Raw genomic sequence first — 18,000 nt, 5'->3', positions numbered from 1 at the left:
TTATCACAACAGTGTAAATTGCTAAAGGAGTTGGAAACATTTACAACTGAAAATGAGTAAAAACATTTGTGACCTTTATAAAATGATTTAAGAAAGACTGTGTGTTGTTTTTATGCTACACAAAAGTAGTTAGAAAGTTGCAACTAAGGATTGAAATTACCACAGCAGTAACTTGTACTGAATACCTGAAGAGCTACAGGATTAATAAAAATTCTCTTTAGCAAAACAGAACTCTTAGACTAAATTTCTCCAAGATCACAGTAGACAGCTAATAACTCTAATGCCTAATATTCATATAGGGCTTTATGGTCAGCAAAGCACTTTCAAACACAGATCATTTGATCCTCACAACTACTGTTAGAAATATAAACAGGGTTAAAGATCACATTGAAGAAACCAAGGGTCAGAGAGGTTAAGTGAACTGCCTAATAGTACAGAGATCCAGAGCTAGAACTAAGGCCTTCTGACTCCATGACTGCATTTTGAATAAATGCACTGCTAACTACAATGCAGTCTTACTAATCTGTACCTTAGTGAGAAAGACATGAAAGTATGATGTCTCATTTGCTGGTGCATGAGGAGTTGAAGGAAATATTTTTGTTTTTTATATATATATATATATATATATATATAAATAAAGTAACATAACTCTGGAAAAAATGGAAAATGCAGAAGACAGATTAACCTAGGGAGCATAATTAGGGATTATTATAGGGAATGGAATATATTAGATCTATAATTACTAATTCCTTTGGAGAAACATGACATGTTTATGCTATTTAGACTTCCTATTTAGGAAAGGTTTCTCTATTGACTCAAGCCTTCCTGTATCTCTTAGCAAATACACACAAGTCTCTTCCCAGGATTTCTTGATATGTTTTTAAAGTAAAATAATGAAGTTGCTATATTTAAAAAAAAATTAGGCCAAGACTAATTAGTCTTCAAAACGAAGGATAGAGTCACAGAGAGAAATAGGTTCTGCAATTAGCACTGCAGCCCTCAACCAAAGCTCACTGTTCATACAGGTAATGATGCTTCCTCCTTGGTTTCTTCAGGCATACCCTCATATACACATACCCAGTAATCATTATTCATATCTTACACACAAACCTCAAAGGCAACAGTAGCAGTTTAATGTTCCTACTCTGCTATTTCTGGAGAGGAATACTTTTCCTTCCCAAGGATTACTAACTCCAAGGGAGAAAATAAATTAGTATATATATAAAAGAAAACCTACTTTTATTTATTGTACATCTATTTTAAGAGTACAGGAGTAGAAACTTTTAGAAATATTTAAATAGGAAAAACAAAACTTTCTTCTATAAATAAGAAACAAGAGTTCCATATTATAAGTAATGAACTGAGGTAGGAGGAAAAAGAAATGAAAAGGAGATAATGGAGAAAATTTTAAATTCTTGGTATTAGTGGTCTGGGTCTCCTCATATCCACCCCCACTGCCAAAATCCTTCCTCTAAGAGAGGTCTAGATTAGCACATTGTGTAAGACCTAATCCCTACCATCTGGCAAAACCTTTTATGTCCTCCTTAACACCACATATGTGCTTTCAGTCCTCTCAGAGTTAAAAGGGTTTATCTATCTATCTATCTATCTATCGGCTGTGTTGGGTCTTCGTTGCTGTGCGTGGGCTTTCTCCAGTTGCGGCTGAGCCCGTGCACTGCAACTACTGAAGCCTGTGTGCCTAGAGCACCTGCTGCGCAACAAGAGAAGCCACTCCAATGAGAAGCCCCCTTATGCCTCATTCACACAGAATCTTCCTCCCTTTCAGAGTTTATCACTAACTTGAATATGCATCTGCTTTTTTGTTTTGTTTTTGTTTTTTTTTGGCTGTGCCACACAGCTTGCAGGATCTCAGTTCCCTGACCAGGGATCAAACCCAGGCCCCCTGCACTAGAAGTGAGAAGTCCTAACTACTGGACCACCAGGGAATTCCCTATGCATCTGCTTTTTACAGTTTTTTTTTCCTTCAAATTATTTTTGTATTTTTAATGCCTGCTTTTAGAAACTCTACCAAAATAGAAGTTTGTTAACTTAACTCTACCAAAATAGAAGTTTGTTAATCTGTTTTAGACTAGGACACTGAGAAGGTTAGGACTGTGCTTTTACGTAAATGTGGCAAGTTCCAAGAGAAGGCCTAAAGCGTTCTCTTTTGAGTAAAGTCTATGAATATTACTGCACCTTCACTGAGACATCAATTTTGCCTGTTAAAAGGCTTTTTGAATTTAATTCCTGCTACTTAAGATTGTTCCATTGGTTGGGAATGCCAAAAAGTAACTTTGTAAAAGTCAGGTGTTATATGTAGCTGAGGGATTCACAGACTTAAAAGATCGTGAAGTGACATTAAAGGTCATCAAATCCAACCCCTTCACTCCCTCTGGGAAAAATGAAGCCCAAAAAGTTTGAATGACTTGCCTTAAGTCACAGAGCTAGTTAACAGGAGAGCCAAAGTTAGTATTCAAGTCATTTAGACCAGTAGTTTTCAACTGGGGACCCCTCAGAGGATATTTGGCAATTACTGGAGACAGTTTTGTCACTTTGGAAGGTGCTACAGATGCCAGGGATGCTGTTAAACACCTTCCAATGTATAGGACAGCTCACCACAAAGAATTGTCTAGTTCAAAATATCAACAGTGCTGAGGCTGAGAAACCCTGACTTAGGACTACACTTTGTCACATCTATGTAATCAACTTTTACTTAATATAAGCATTCTGAGAAAAATTGTGTCAGACTAGGATATTTCCCTTTGGTCAAACAAAGAGTCAGGTAAATTTAAAGGTTCAGTTTATTTGATTCTCTGTGAGATGGAATATAATAATGAAAGAATACAACATACTCACCAGGAGCCAAAACCCATGGGTCTTCTATCATAATCTGGCAGATCTGGAGCAATCTTACAAGCCTGTATGTTCAGGTATTTAAATATGTGGATTTTGCCTTTTATACATATCTAAACAAAGTAACATATAAATACAACCAAATTATTACTCATCTGAAATATATGTGTCCCCTAGCATTTTAAAATAAAAACACATTTTTACTTAATGTATATTGGAAATAGAAGGCATTTCTATCAAGTATATACAGTAATATTAAAAAATGTACTGATTATAACATTATATCATTTGTTACTTTAGGCGTTTAAGTGATATAAATGTAGGTTTTTGTTTTCTAGTCACTAATAAGTTTCAGTAACATATAAAATAAATAATTTATGATTATAAACACTGTTAGAATACCAAGTAAACTTATATTGATTGGTTAGGCATAGTCAGGGATTTAAAGCATTGCTCCCCATGGATTATATTGGTAACTTTTGTTTTTAGGAATCCAACAATCATGCACAATTACGTTTTCAATCTTACTTCCTGTAAGAGAGAAAAGCAGGAAATGATTAAAAAAGTTATATACACTTCTGTTGCTACCTACTGACTTCCGTCCCACAGTCAACACACAAATTCTTTAGGATTATGAGGCCTTTCTATAGTTATGAAGTTTACTCATAAAGTTTAACAGTTGCCATACAGAGGCTTGTACAAGACCATCAATTAATTGCAGAGTAAGGAAAGCTACAGTGAAAAATATAAGCTGGTCAACACTTTTTAGACTACAGAATGTCTAGAATCTATTTGTAAAGCTACCTTATAATAACTTTATTAAGTAGTTTCATTTCAGTCACTGATAAACAAATGACCAAACTGACTAAACGAGGAACTTAAGATTTTAGAAAATAGGAAAGTACAAAAACAATGGTCATGAGAGATACATTGATGATCTTTAGTTCTGTAAGCTGAGTATTTTGTCTTTAGCATTTACATTGTCTACATTTAAGTTTTACTAGAAAGAAATAACTCAAATTTTATTAGAAAAAAACTTTAAGACTCCTTCAAATTAAAAAGAAGTCAATTTAGTGAAAGGAAAAACATTTTTGGAATATTACCTATCTTCCATCCCATTTATTCAAGGCTTCTAAAGAATACATATAAGTTGTGAATTTATTTTAAAAGAACTTAATTTCTAAAAAAAAAAGATAAATACATATAACTTATAACTTTTAAACTTCATCTTTTGTCAAAAAAGTTCATAACATACTTCAAGTCAACTATGGTTTACCTGTGCAGGAGGAGATTGTAGTGGATTATTATCTAGGGTGATCATCTGTAGGTGCCTGAGATTCCGATAACAAACAGGGATTGTTGTAATTTTATTGCAGGAAAAGTCTAACCGTATCAAAGGCAACTCTGCTAGCTCTGCAGGGAGATAAGGTGGAAATAAACAGTTAATGATAATTTCAAAACTAGACAACTTTTTTTAGGAGCTTCTAGCTAAATATAATGGATTTAACATAAGTATTCACTTCCATTCTTTCTTAGTGATTAACTGATATACAGCAAAGTGGCATAAAATGAAATCTAGTTGCTTAGGGATGGTAATATTAATGAAAAGCAAACTATTTGACCCCTTATAGAACAACAGAAAGTCTTAGAAACTAGGTCTGATACCACAGAAAGGTGTGAATAACACAAGGATTACATGATAATCTGTATAAAGAACAGGTTAGATGCCTAGATCTTCAATCCCAACTCATGCAGCTAGGTAACTACTCCTTTCCAATCATGACAGGAGCTGAATTGAAAGGCTCTGAACTCAAGGACCGCAGGCACAATGGAAAGTCAGGATGAGTTCCCTGCTGAAAATGGAGGATTTAAGTAAAAGTCTACAAACTTGACCACAAGACCTTAGCACTTTCCTCCCCAACCTTACCCCATCCCCAGCTCCTGACTGGCAGTAGTTAGGAACATACACAACACTGTAGAAGAAGGAAAACATCTTTCTCTGGAGAAACTATATTGTTCCATATAAAAGGCCTGTAGATATTGATAGGGAGTTTCCCCCAATAAAATATCCAGCTTACTGCTTAACTACTATTATACAATTCCTGCTCAGTATACTTGGAATTTCTAATTAGCTCTATACAGACAGTACATGATCCACAGACAATTAGAAGAGCCTCCAACATGTAAGACAGAAATCAAAACACGCAAGCCAATCGATAAAAAGAGCTCTGAAAAAATAGGTAATATATAGAAAATAAAAGAAAACTTTTAAAAATTAGAATTGGGCTTCCCTGGTGGCACAGTGGTTGAGAGTCTGCCTGCCGATGCAGGAGACACGGGTTGTGCCCCAGTCCGGGAAGATACCACATGCTGCGGAGCGGCTGGGCCCGTGAGCCATGGCCGCTGAGCCTGCGCATCTGGAGCCTGTGCTCCGCAACGGGAGAGGCCACAACAGTGAGAGGCCCGCGTACCACACACACACACAAAAAACTAGAATTAATGTCTCTAATTTCAGAGAGATAAAATACTAAATTACTGAAACAAGAAAGGAATGTTTTTTTAAAAAATCAGAGAAAGGGCTTCCCTGGTGGCGCAGTGGTTGAGAGTCCGCCTGCCGATGCAGGGAACATGGGTTCGTGCCCCGGGCCGGGAAGATCCCACATGCCGCGGAACGGCTGTGCCCGTGAGCCATGGCCGCTGAGCCTGCGTGTCCAGAGCCTGTTGCTCCGCAGCGGGAGAGGCCACAACAGTGAGAGGCCCGCGTTCCGCAAATAAATAAATAAATAAATAAAAATAAAAAATCTGAGAAAAACAAGGGTTCTTAGAGATGAAAAATACGATGGCAGAAATTAAAAATTCAGAAGAATGGTTAGAGTATAAACGGTTGGAACTGTTTACCACCTGGTTAAACAAAATGATGAAGAAATGGACAATAAAAAAGATAAGAAAACCATAGGATCAATTAAAGGAGTCCAATATCTAATTCACAAAAATTCTAGAAAGAGAAAACAGAGAAATCGGAAGATAGGAAATTATCAAAAAAGAGATATAAGACAATTTCTTATATCTTATATCAAAGGATGTAAATCGAAGGATGTGAATCTCTGGTTTAGAACGAAGGATGTGAATCTCTGGTTTAGATAGAAGGATCTATCTAAACGAAGGATGTGAATCTCTGGTTTAGATAGAAGCCCACCAAGTATCTATTTTATTGAATTAAAACAACTCATACTATGGCACATCATCATAAAACTTCAGAGCGGTAGGGAAAAAAAAGGGAAGACCTTAAAATATTCCAGAGGAAAAAACTGGTAACAAACAATGGACTGGAATTAGGAATGGCATCAAATTTTCCACCATTTTTTTTTTTTTTTTTTTGGGCCGTGCCATGCAGCATGTGGGATCTTAGTGCCCTGACCAGGGATTGAACCCATGCCTCCTGCAGTGTTAAGTCTTAACCCCTGCACTGCCAGGGAAGTCCTTCAACCATTAATTTTTAAAATTGAAAGCTAAAAGCGAAAAAAGACTTGAAAATCATTTGACACAATAATTTTCAACCGAGAATTTATAACCAAATTATTAATCAACAGTGAGCACAGAATAGAGATATTTCTTTTCAAGTGAAATCTCAAAAAATGTTTTCCTATGACATGTTCTCAGGAAATTACTAGAAGATGCCCTTTTAGCAAAACAAGGGAGTAAAGTAAGAAAGGAATTATTTGTCAGTTATACCTCAATAAGGCTGAAATTAAAAAAAAAAAAAAGTAAGAAAGAAGACATGAAGTCCAGGAATAAGAGGAATAAGAGTTCAGCAAAGAAGAAGAAAAGCTAGGCAGAAAATAACAGAGAACAACCAGTCCAGACTGGAAGAGAAAGAAAAAAGGTTCAATGAGGGAGATATTCAGGGGAAAAAAAGAAAGATACATAATCTGATTGGTTTGACTAATAAGGCTGCTGGAAAAAGAGGGAGGAATTAGCCACAGGTACATAAAAAGCTAAGTAAATTTTTTTAAAAAGGACTTACTAACTCTAGAAAAACAACAATAAAAACAAAATGTCAAAGTTGATAAATCCAGCAATAGCTGTAAAAGCAGATCACTTAGAAATGTGTCAGCAAATAGTAGTGGAAAGAGTCAAAGGACTTGAAGGTATATGCTTCTGGCCATTGAAACTGGAGAGAGGAATGACTGAGGCAGGAGAATGCTATTATTTATTTTAAGCTTTTTATTACTATTTGACTTTTTGAATAATGTATTTGATAAAAATTAAAATTAATTTAAAATCAAAATGACAATATAACAAAAGATGTAATATCTTTATCTACCAAACTGTAATATGTTAGAGATCACCAAGGAACATGAACTTCCACACTAACTTGTGTGGGTGTTGGATGAAGCTTTCCTGTCATCTCAGTTTAACTGAGTATGCTGAGATTACAAGATTAGTCTACAAAAAAAATTTGAAACTATCTGTGTGACAATTTTCTTGGTAATATGCATTCAAAATAAAATAGAGAAATAAATTAGATGATAAAACTATCAGACTTGCAATCATCATCTGAAATCCCGGATTTTCATTTTCACCAAAACCTCAATTGTTTTGATTATTTAATTTCATATTAAGCCAGTATTATTGTATTAGTAAGCCTTTAAAGATCAACCACAGTAGGTGGGTCCTGAGTAGAGGGGTAATCCTGATAGAAATTTTGAGTTATATGTCAGTCATGATTTTGGTCGGTCCTGCTAATGGCCTGCATTCCCCCTGCTGAGGTGGTAGAAGGCAGAACCAGGAGGAAATGAGGAAGGCTCTGAAGATAAAAGGTATAAAGGTTACTGGACAAGCCTACTGAGGGGAAAGATATGCAGGATTTTGGGTAGTATGGTTGCAGTAAATGTATAAAAGTGGAATGAAAATCACTTTCTGAGACGCTTACTCGGGATCAAAAAATGTCAAAGCTACACACACTAGTATATTAGAACTCAGTATCATACAGGATCAAATTGGTATAAACATCTGGATTCTACAATGCAGCAAAAGCATCATTAGTTAATTCAATATTTACTGTACATTAAAAGTCGTATTTTGTAGAAGAACCTAGATAATTGCTGTCACGAAAACATCTTCTAAAGATTCCTTATCTTTGAGACAGACATTCTGAAATGTTTATAGATGAATTTTTGGAAGTTGTTTCAAGTTAATGTAGAGGACAGAGCAAGAGAAAGAGGACGGGAGTAGAGCTGAAACAAGAACTTCCATGAGCTAATGACTGATGTAGTTGGGTGATTCATTGCTCTCATTTAGATATGAAATTTTACATAATAAAATTAAAGAAATATATATTCTGATTTAATAAAATAATGATTTTCACCATTTTCACTTTCTCTTGTAGCTTTCTCTTTCATGAATTTATATTTTTGAACGATTGATCAATTATACCTAATTAATTTGTTTAATCATTTTTATCATTCAAATACATGTACTAGAACTTATAGTCAGCCTAAGACAACCAGTCTCCTAGTGCAGTCTCTCACTCCATTCATTATTCATTTTACACATCACCTCCACACAGTTAATTAGCCTCTATCTGAACATTTCCAGTGAAGGATAAAATTATTAAATTCAAATCAAGTCCATTTTAAGTCAGTCAGTGCTAACTGCAGGAATATTTTCATTATACTAAACTATCCCCTTATCAAAAACATGTTATGTTTCTCCTAAGTAGTTATGCCAACTGAAATTTCCAGTGATCTTACCCTGAGTTATTGATTATATCAGTTAACAGGATCTAAAATTACAATCACTGTTAAATAGTTATTGGAGCTCTTCACTGAAGAGTCTAGCTTTTAAAATCCACAACGGAACAGATAGCACATATTAAAGAAACCATTACATTTCAAATACTGGCTGTAACTTTTATACATTTTTGAAGTGCCCATCAGTCTGAGAGATCTTTAAAATAAAAAGGCAAGAAACAAAACAAAACAAAAAAAACTATTTCACAATTTCTTACCTTCAGGCAAACGTACTAAGTGATTTCTTCTTACATTAAGGTCTCGCAAGGCCTCCAAATTACCAATTTGGGAAGGGATTGTTTGAATTTCATTGCAGCTCACATCCTATTTCAAAAAGATACAAAGTAAAGAATTGTACTAATATTACAAACTTGCATGCTTTAAACTATCTGTAAAATGAGGTTGGACAAGATAATACCCCTCTTGTTGTAAAAAATACTATGATTCTGTGTCCAAGAATAATCCCATAGTTTGCAATAGCATTTAATTTTTAAAATGTATAGGCTTTTGACAGACTCTATACACTGTATATAGATCTACATTAATTTTGTGAGCAGAACTAAAATTAAATGACTTAAGATGTGGACAGGAGGCCTAGAATATCAGATCAAATGAAAATGTTGGTGAAAAGGTTAAAAAAAAAGGTATTAAAACAGATCTTTAGGACAATATTTTTATTTTATATTGTTCTAAAGAAACTAGAAGAAAAAACAAAACTATGATAAAAATTATAATGATAAAATTATTTGAAAGGAAATCCCATTCTCAAAATACAAGTTCAACTATTCAAGAATATAAAATAAAAATGCACTGAAGATGACTCAAATCATTCTTTATCAAACTGAACATGAGGGAAAAATAATAAAGTACATATAACTCAAAGGCTATGGAAAAAGTAGATACTATTCTATTAGCAGCTCATCAACCTGATTCTAATACATATATTAGGTAGGCCTTCTGGTATCTTGGCAAATAGCTTGATTCCACTGGTTCTGAAAAGAGACTGACTCCAAGGTTCCAAGATTGATAATTTCAGGATTCCATAATTCTGAGACAAGCCAGAATTTGTAAACCCATGCATAGCAACAAGAAGCTGTCTAGGTTAATAAAAGCTCTAAGATGCCACAGTAACACTTAAAATTCCTCCAATATATAAATAAAAAGAAAATACTGAGACTTGTTATTAGAAAAGACCACTTACAAAAACTTCAATAAGCTTCAGACATTATTTTTAAATTTTCCCAAAATATTCTCAGAAAGAAATAATACTATTTTTACCTTTCCTACCCATTCATGATTGAAGTAGAATCAGAAGCTAGACTTCTTAGCCCAATGCTCTAGGTATCAAAGCTAAAAGGGTTCTAAAAGAAGTCAAGGGATCACTGGTTAAGAATCCACCTGCCAATGTATGGGACATGGGTTCGAGCCCTGGTCCAGGAAGATCCCACATGCCACGAAGCAACTAAGCCCGTGCACCACAACTACTGAGCCTGTGCTCTAGAGCCCGCAAGCCACAACTACTGAAGCCCGCATGCCTAGAGCCCATGCTCCACAACAAGAGACTGCACTGCAATGAAGAGTAGCCCCTGCTTGCTGCAACTAGAGAAAGCCCGTGTGCAGCAACAAAGACCCAATGCAGCCAAAAAATAAATAAATAAAGAAGTCGAAAGGATAGGAAGATTGAGTCTGAACCAGAAGGGAATAGCAATCTATAATATCTCTCTCAGAAAATATGTATGTTGAAAGACAGCACTTTACTTCCACTAAAAAAAAAAATGAAGGGAAAAAAAAGGAAAAGAAGCAATAAGGATGCTGCAGAAAGACCCACGAGGGAATCAGGAGCATTACGATTATTAATTTTTACTCTGCCACAAGCTGTTTTTTATGACTGAAGTAACAACTCACTTCTTTCATAGAAAGCTAAAAGCACCTTCTGTGAGACATATCTATCTTTAAAGCATTTAGGATTCAATAACTAGAAACAGAAAGTTTAAATAGTGGTCTAGTATCTAGACTCTAAATTTAATATATTTGTGAGTTCTTATATGTGACCTTTTATATTCATAATCCACCTGAAAAAAAAAAAGTGACCCAACATGTGGTCCAATTAGACTTTTATGTGTACAGTCAGTTGTCCCTCAGTATCTGCAAGGGATTGGCTCCGAGGATACCAAAATCCATGGATGCTCGAGTGTCATACAAAATGGTGCATAATTTGCATATAACCTACATACATCCTCCTGTATGCTTTCAACCATCTCTAGATTACTTATAATACCTGATACAAGGTAAACACTATGTAAATAATTGTCACACACGGCAAATTCAAATTTTCCTTTTTAGAGACTTCTGGAAAAAAAATTTTATTTCTTTTTTTTTGGCCATGCTGCATGGCTTGTGGGATCTTAGTTCCCCGACCAGGGATCGAACCCACGCCCTTGGCAGTGAAAGTGCAGAGTTCTAACCACTGGACCACCATGGAATTCCCAGAAAATTTTTTAAAAAAATATTTTTGATTCACCGTTGGTTGAATCCACAGATGCAGAACCTACAAAAACAGAAGGCCAACTGTATTTATTTTTTGTTTATGATGTACATACATCTTTGTTAATAAACCTACATGGAATTATACTCCCAAATCTCAATGGACATAATTGTATTTGACCATTTCAGAAATAGGAATCATAGGTTCTGGAGTTAAGGTAGACTGGTTTCAAATTCTACTTCAGTTATGGAACCTTTGGAACCTTTGGCAAATTACTTAACCTATCTTGAGTGCTGGTTTCCTCAGCTATAATATGATGATAACAACTCATAATGTTATTGTGGTGATTAAATAAGAAAAGTCTTATTCCCATGCCCAGAACAAAAGCACTCAAGAATAACAAGAAGTGGTAGGTGAAGGTTAAGCTTCTTAGAAAATATAAAGAATAGCTCACTTTAGAGTGGGAGCTAGGTTCTAAAGATAGCCTATAAGGTAAAAAAGTAAACCTGACCTTTGTACTGCCCATTCCCTATAGGCACTAACCAAAAATCAAAATATTGATGCTATTAACAAGATTTAATTTAAAAAATTCAAACCCTTTATTAAATTATGTCTCAAAAGTTTAATAACATAGAAATCACTTAATATTCATTAGAACCTGATTAGACTTTGATAAGACTTGTACTTTCAGTTCTTTCCTAATTCTGTGTTGAAGCACTTGAGAGCTCATCAATCAGTAAAACTTCATTATCAGTACTTGAAAATAACTCAAAAACACAAAAGAGTATGTGTGTGTGTGTGTGTGTGTGTGTGTGTATATATATATATACACACACACACACACACACACACACACACATATATACAAAACAACCAAAAAATGAAATATTAACTTACAAGTTCTGTTAAATGTCTGAGATGTCCAATTTCTTCTGGAAGTGAGACCAATTTGTTATTACTAGCAATTAAGACTTTCAATGGTAAATCACACAAGTGTACCGGCAATGTTGATAGCTGGTTTCGACTAAATGGGTAAGTAGAAAAAGAGAAAAGTCAGAGTCCACCACTCAAGGAAAAAAACTGCCATCTTTCTCATTCTATACTAAGTATACTAACAAAGTTAAGTCTTGCAAGGAACAAACAGGATATTAGATTTGAGTTCAAGTCTTCATTTCCTCACTTGTCAGCTTTTGTGTTTTTAGGCACAACATTTAATTTATCTGCATCCTACACAGATTCCTCATCTGTAAATCACAGGGCTTACAGGACTCTTGCACCACAAAACTCCTTTGTAAATAATGAAGTGCCATATAAACAAAACATATTATTATTTTATTAAATTTATATAGGAAAAAATGATTTTAAAATAGGGTAGATAACTAACATCCTCTCCTCTTCCTTCCAAAGAGTTATATACAAAGTGTCTGTAATTTACTTCCCTCATCATTACATTATTATAACCAAATGTACATAAACGACCCAAATATAATTCTATGGGAAATAAGGGACAGATTGTGATTTCAAATATATCATATTAACTGAAGGATAGGTAAGGAATTTTTATTTATACAAAAATATACAAATCAGAACTGAAAGTAAAAAACACATCTATCATTAGGATAAAAATAAGTTAAAATTTTACTTCTGCAGATTTAACATCTTAATCCTTAGTAACAATTGCCCCCCCCCTTTTCAAGATCTTTGATGATTTTACTAACACAGATCATAAGCCTTTAAAACTTTTAAAATCTAATAATTAGACATTCACATACAAAACTGTCTACTAGTGCTACTTTGATCATGGGAAAAAACTGAGAGAATAAATATCCGAGAGGGAAAATGAGTTTCAGAAATATATAAACTGTGCATTAAAATGATTACATATAAAAATATTTCCAAAGGATATTTAATGAGAAGGGGAAAAACTCATTTAAAAATTTGACTAAAAGCCTACAAAAAAGTAAAAGTTCACCTATAATTATATAACTCAGACACAACATTTTGATGAATTTCCTTTACTTTTCTACATTTATCTTCTCCAGTCAACATTTATAACTTTTATAATGAAATAAAATAACAAAAGAATTCTTGTAAGATGTGAAAAAATGGAGTAGGTGAGTTGAATAAATGCATTTATATATTCAGAACTTAGTACACAAAAATACGTAATCACAAAAACCAAACAAAGTAATTTCAGATGTACTATTCTCATTTGATGAAGCTTACTTGAAAATGTAATCGGAAAACCACTGCTACAAGACTGCTCCAAGTCTATTAGGCTAATGTCTCTTAGAGTTTGTTAATTATTACAAACACAAAGACAAAGGGAGAAACTAGAGGGATATAGAAAATACTGCTAATTTAGTCTAAGAATATGTCGAGATACTGCTGATATAAACAGACAATATAAATTTTTTTTTAATTATTATTTTTATTTTTTGGCCGCATGGCATGTGGGATCTTAGTTTCCCAACCAGGGATTGAACCCGTGCCCTCTGCAGTGGAAGCATGGAGTCCTAACCACTGGACCGCCACGGAATTCCCCAGATAATGTAAATTTTAGTGAAAGGGAAGAGGAAAATTGAAAAGATCACACAAAACTAAAAATTAAAAAGAAAAAATCGTTACCTAATATTTAAGAACGTTAGAGCTTGCAAGTTTAGAATTGCCTCTGGTATATACCGAATACAATTTTGGTATAAATTGAGATTCTCAAGAGAAACGAAGTGACATGCTTCTATGGGAATTTCTGAGAGGCGATTTCGTGACAGATCTGAAAGAAAAAATAAATTAAGTTTAAAATCAATCCTTGGAACTTATTTTACTGAAATTTTAAATAAAAAAGCAGGTTTCATAATTGTTTGAATTTCCTAGAGCTCCTATTGTGGAGACTGGTCCAGATTAAATATTCAAATATTAAATGATTGAATAAACCATTTTAACATATGCCTCTATACCTGTTGCTGGGAAACGCTGATTCCTTTTGGGTCTCTACACATACTAAAAAATAAAACCATTATTCTTTGCAAGGAACATAAATTGCAAGGAATACCAGCTTAAAAATTACAGCACAGATCATGCTAAGTACCAAATATCCTAGAAAACAAATGGATCCGTAAAATCCACCTTCCCAAAAGCTCAGACAACATTCTAAGGTTTTCAGAAAAGCGAAGCAAAACGAAACAAAAAAAAATATTGCCCCTTTCTTTACAGAGCAGCTAGGCCCGTGAGCCATGGCCGCTGAGCCTGCGCGTCCGGAGCCGGTGCTCCGCAACGGGAGAGGCCGCAACAGTGAGAGGCCCGCGTACCGCAAAAACAAAAAAGTATCACTGTCATGTCAAAAGCACTCAGGAACCATCTTTGCTCCCACTGGCTAAAGATGAGATAATCTGAGCTTCAATAACGATAATAATTGCAGCGAAAAACAATAATAATAATTGCAGCGAATTGAAATCTATCACATATTACTGAATTTATCCTCCCCAAAAGATGATAAAGAACCAATTAATTACCTTGTAAGCTGATAAAGGGGGGGGGGGGGAAGCAAACATTTACCTTGCCTTCCCTATGTGAACTGTATCACTGAGTAACCAAATAGATAAAGGGAAGCATCTTTATATAAGTGTTCTAGCTATAAATGAAAAATAATGCTAGAATATAGCATTTTGCAACTCTCAATGAATTAATGGATCCAGAATTGAGTATTAATGACTGTTATCTTTACAAAAAGATAATCAGAAAGTATATGCCCCCCATTAGAAGAACAGAACATCATTTATGGCCTTGCCAAAGGGACAGAACCTGAGTCAAATCAAGCTTTTCCATCAGCTGCAAACTTTCAGAAAATGAAGAGGACAAAGATGTATGCTGAAATACAGTCACTCTATCATTAACCATTTAGATTTAATTAAATACACTGTGAGATTCATTTGATCTCTACTGTTTTCTCTCTTCTTCTGCCTCTTAAATTCTCTGTTGAGAATTATTTGGTGAGAATCCTTTAACTTTCCCTAGATGGAGGATCTGAATTCCTGCACATCTGCAAGTACCTTGCTTTCACCATAACAAGTGAATGATATTTCAGCTAGGTATATATAGACAATTCTTTTCTTGGTAATCTGTAGACGTTATTTTACTATCTTCTAGTTTCCAGTGTCACACTGAGTAGTCCAGCACATATCTGATTATTTTTCCTTTGTAAGCAGCTTGTTCTTTGTCTCCCTCCACCCTTAAATTAACACTCTGGTCCAGAACTCAGTTGGTTCTTTCAATCCTTCTTTAAACCAGAGAAATTCTCCTCTATTATACCTTTAGTTGTTGCATCTCCTCCATTTGCTTCTTCTCCTTCTTTATATTTTTTTTCTGTTTTGATATACTCTTCCACTTAATGTTCCAAACCATGAATCTGAGTCTCAACAGTAATCATTCTCTCCTTAAATTAATATATAGAAAAGTTTTTCCCCTCACTTTTTAATTCTTTCATGCTATGATTAGAAGCATGTCACCCTGTTTCTCTTGAGAATCTCAGGATAATTTAGTTTTGTTTTGTTTTGTTTTAATTGAAGCATAGTTGATTTACAATGTTGTGTTAGTTTCTGGTGAATAGAAAAGTGATTCATAAAACTTGATATATATATACTTTTTCAGATTCTTTTCCATTAGAGTTTGTTACAGGATATTGAATATAGTTCCCTGTGCTATATAGTAAGACCTTGCTGTTCGTATCTGCTAATCTCAAACTCCTAATTTATCCCTTCCCTCCCCTTTCTCCTTCGGTAACCATAAGTTTGTTTTCTACGTTTGTGAGTCTGTTTCTGTTTTGTAAGCAAGTTCATTTGTATCACTTTTTTAGATTCCACATATAAGTGATATCATATGATATTTGTCTTTCTCTGTCTTACTTCACTTAGTATGATAATCTCTAGGTCCATCCATGTTGTTGCAATGGCATTATTTCATTCTTTTTTACGGCCGAGTAATATTCCACTGTGTGTGTGTGTGTGTGTGTGTGTGTGTGTGTGTGTGTGTGTGTGTGTGTACACACACACACGCACACATACATACATACACACACACCACATCTTTATCCAGTCATCTGTCAATAGACATTTATGTTGCTTCCATGTCTTGGCTATTATAAATAGTGTTGCTATGCACACTGGAGTGCATGCATGTATCTTTTCGAATTAGAGTTTTCTCTGGATATATGCCCAGGAGCGGGATTACTGGAACATTCTGTTTTATTTGTTAAACTTGTCATCTATCTCTTCGAATAGTTCTATTTCATTGAAGTCACTTCTTCTAGATGTAATCCGTGTTCATCCTCTCTGGCTGCTGGAGTTCCTTTAAATGAATTATCTTCCTTTGCCAATTCATGGCTTGCCTCATCTTTGGAGCTCAGATCAAGCTGCTAGAGTACCATGAATGGCATTCAACATCAAAACAGTGGAAGCAAGCTCCATGATGCACTGGAACTAAGCTTCCCCTCTGGGGCACAGTTCTTCCTGAGAACTCAAAAGTTTTGATAACTGCCATAGGTTTTTGTCTCTTATTTTCATTTGGATCCCAGTATATCCCCCAGACTCACATATTCCCTACAGGTCCCACCAGCCTGTGAGCCTCCAAGTTGCTTCACTCTGAAGTAGTAGTTAGTAATTGAAGTTGGGAAAGACCACCATCTTACCAAAATGCCTCCCCATATTGTATTCATTAGGAAAAAGTTAAAGCCCAGGTAACAGAGGGCATCAAATATTTACAAATAAAAATTTCCTACAGGGCTTCTCTGGTGGCGCAGTGGTTGAGAATCTGCCTGCCAATGCAGGGGACACGGGTTTGAGCCCTGGTCTGGGAAGATCCCACATGCCGCAGAGCAACTGGGCCCGTGAGCCACAATTACTGAGCCTGCGCGTCTGGAGCCTGTGCTCCGCAACAAGAGAGGCCATGATAGTAAGAGGCCCATGCACCGCAATGAAGAGTGGCCCCTGCTTGCCACAACTAAAGAAAGCTGTCGCACAGAAATGAAGACCCAACACAGCCATAAATAAATAAATAAATAAATTTAAATCATATGGGCTTCTAAGAAGACCTCTGCTTAAAAAAAAAAGATGCAGCTGTAAACTGTCACCCACGCTTGCTGCCCTCCCTTAAAAAAAAAAAATTTCCTACAGAATCACATGGTAAATAACTTATTTAATACAAAATACAACAAAAATTATTTTATAAATTCCTATTTAAATTGTTAGTATGATTTTAAAAACTGAAGAAATGAAAGAAATTAATTTCAATTACAAACTGCTCCTTAGGGACTTCCCTGGTGGCACAGTGGTTGAGAATCTGCTTGCCAATGCACGGGACATGGGTTTGATCTCTGGTCTGGGAAGATCCCACATGCCAAGGAGCAACTAAGCCTGTGCGCCACAACTACTGAGCCTGTGCGCCACAACTACTGAGCCTGTGCGCCACAACTACTGAGCCTGTGCACCACAACTACTGAGCCTGTGTGCCACAACTACTGAAGCCCAGGTGCCTAGAGCCCGTGCTCCACAAGCGAAGCCACCGCAATGAGAAGCCTACGCACCGCAATGAAGAGTAGCCCCCACTCGCCGCAACTAGAGAAAGCCCACACACAGCAACGAACATCCAATGAGGCCAAAAATAAATAATAAAATAAAATAAATAAATTTATTAAAAAAAAAGTGTCAGCAGAACTTCATTCTTTCTGGAGCTTCTAGGAGAAAATCTGTCTTCTTCTTTTTCCCAGCTTCTAGAGTCTGTCCACATTCTTTGGCTCATAGCCCCATTCCTCCATGTTCAAGTCAGCAATATCAGGTGGAGTCCTTCTGATGCTGCCATCTCTGTGGGTCTCCTTCT

General features: G+C 35.4%; 1 protein-coding gene across 17 annotated transcripts in view; it reads right to left on the bottom strand.

Annotated features, from left to right (window-relative positions):
* The window catches only part of LRCH3 (leucine rich repeats and calponin homology domain containing 3), a 115,705-nt gene that overhangs the window by 59,841 nt on the left and 37,864 nt on the right, over positions 1-18,000 (bottom strand). For 16 of the 17 annotated variants that reach the window (XM_073804117.1, XM_033855712.2, XM_073804113.1 and 13 more), the window contains exons 2-6: positions 13,759-13,903; positions 12,028-12,154; positions 8,864-8,969; positions 4,130-4,266; positions 2,857-2,966 (exon numbers count right to left, since the gene is read on the bottom strand). In XM_073804117.1, the coding sequence (XP_073660218.1) occupies positions 2,857-2,966; positions 4,130-4,266; positions 8,864-8,969; positions 12,028-12,154; positions 13,759-13,903 (625 nt within the window). The remainder of the gene's footprint in view (positions 1-2,856; positions 2,967-4,129; positions 4,267-8,863; positions 8,970-12,027; positions 12,155-13,758; positions 13,904-18,000) is intronic. The other variant, XM_033855715.2, reaches the window with a different exon arrangement.

Source organism: Tursiops truncatus, chromosome 4 (assembly GCF_011762595.2).
Source record: "Tursiops truncatus isolate mTurTru1 chromosome 4, mTurTru1.mat.Y, whole genome shotgun sequence".
NCBI lineage: Eukaryota > Metazoa > Chordata > Mammalia > Artiodactyla > Delphinidae > Tursiops > Tursiops truncatus.
The sequence above is the reverse complement of the archived record's forward strand: the minus strand, read 5'-3'. Positions and strand labels throughout refer to the sequence as shown.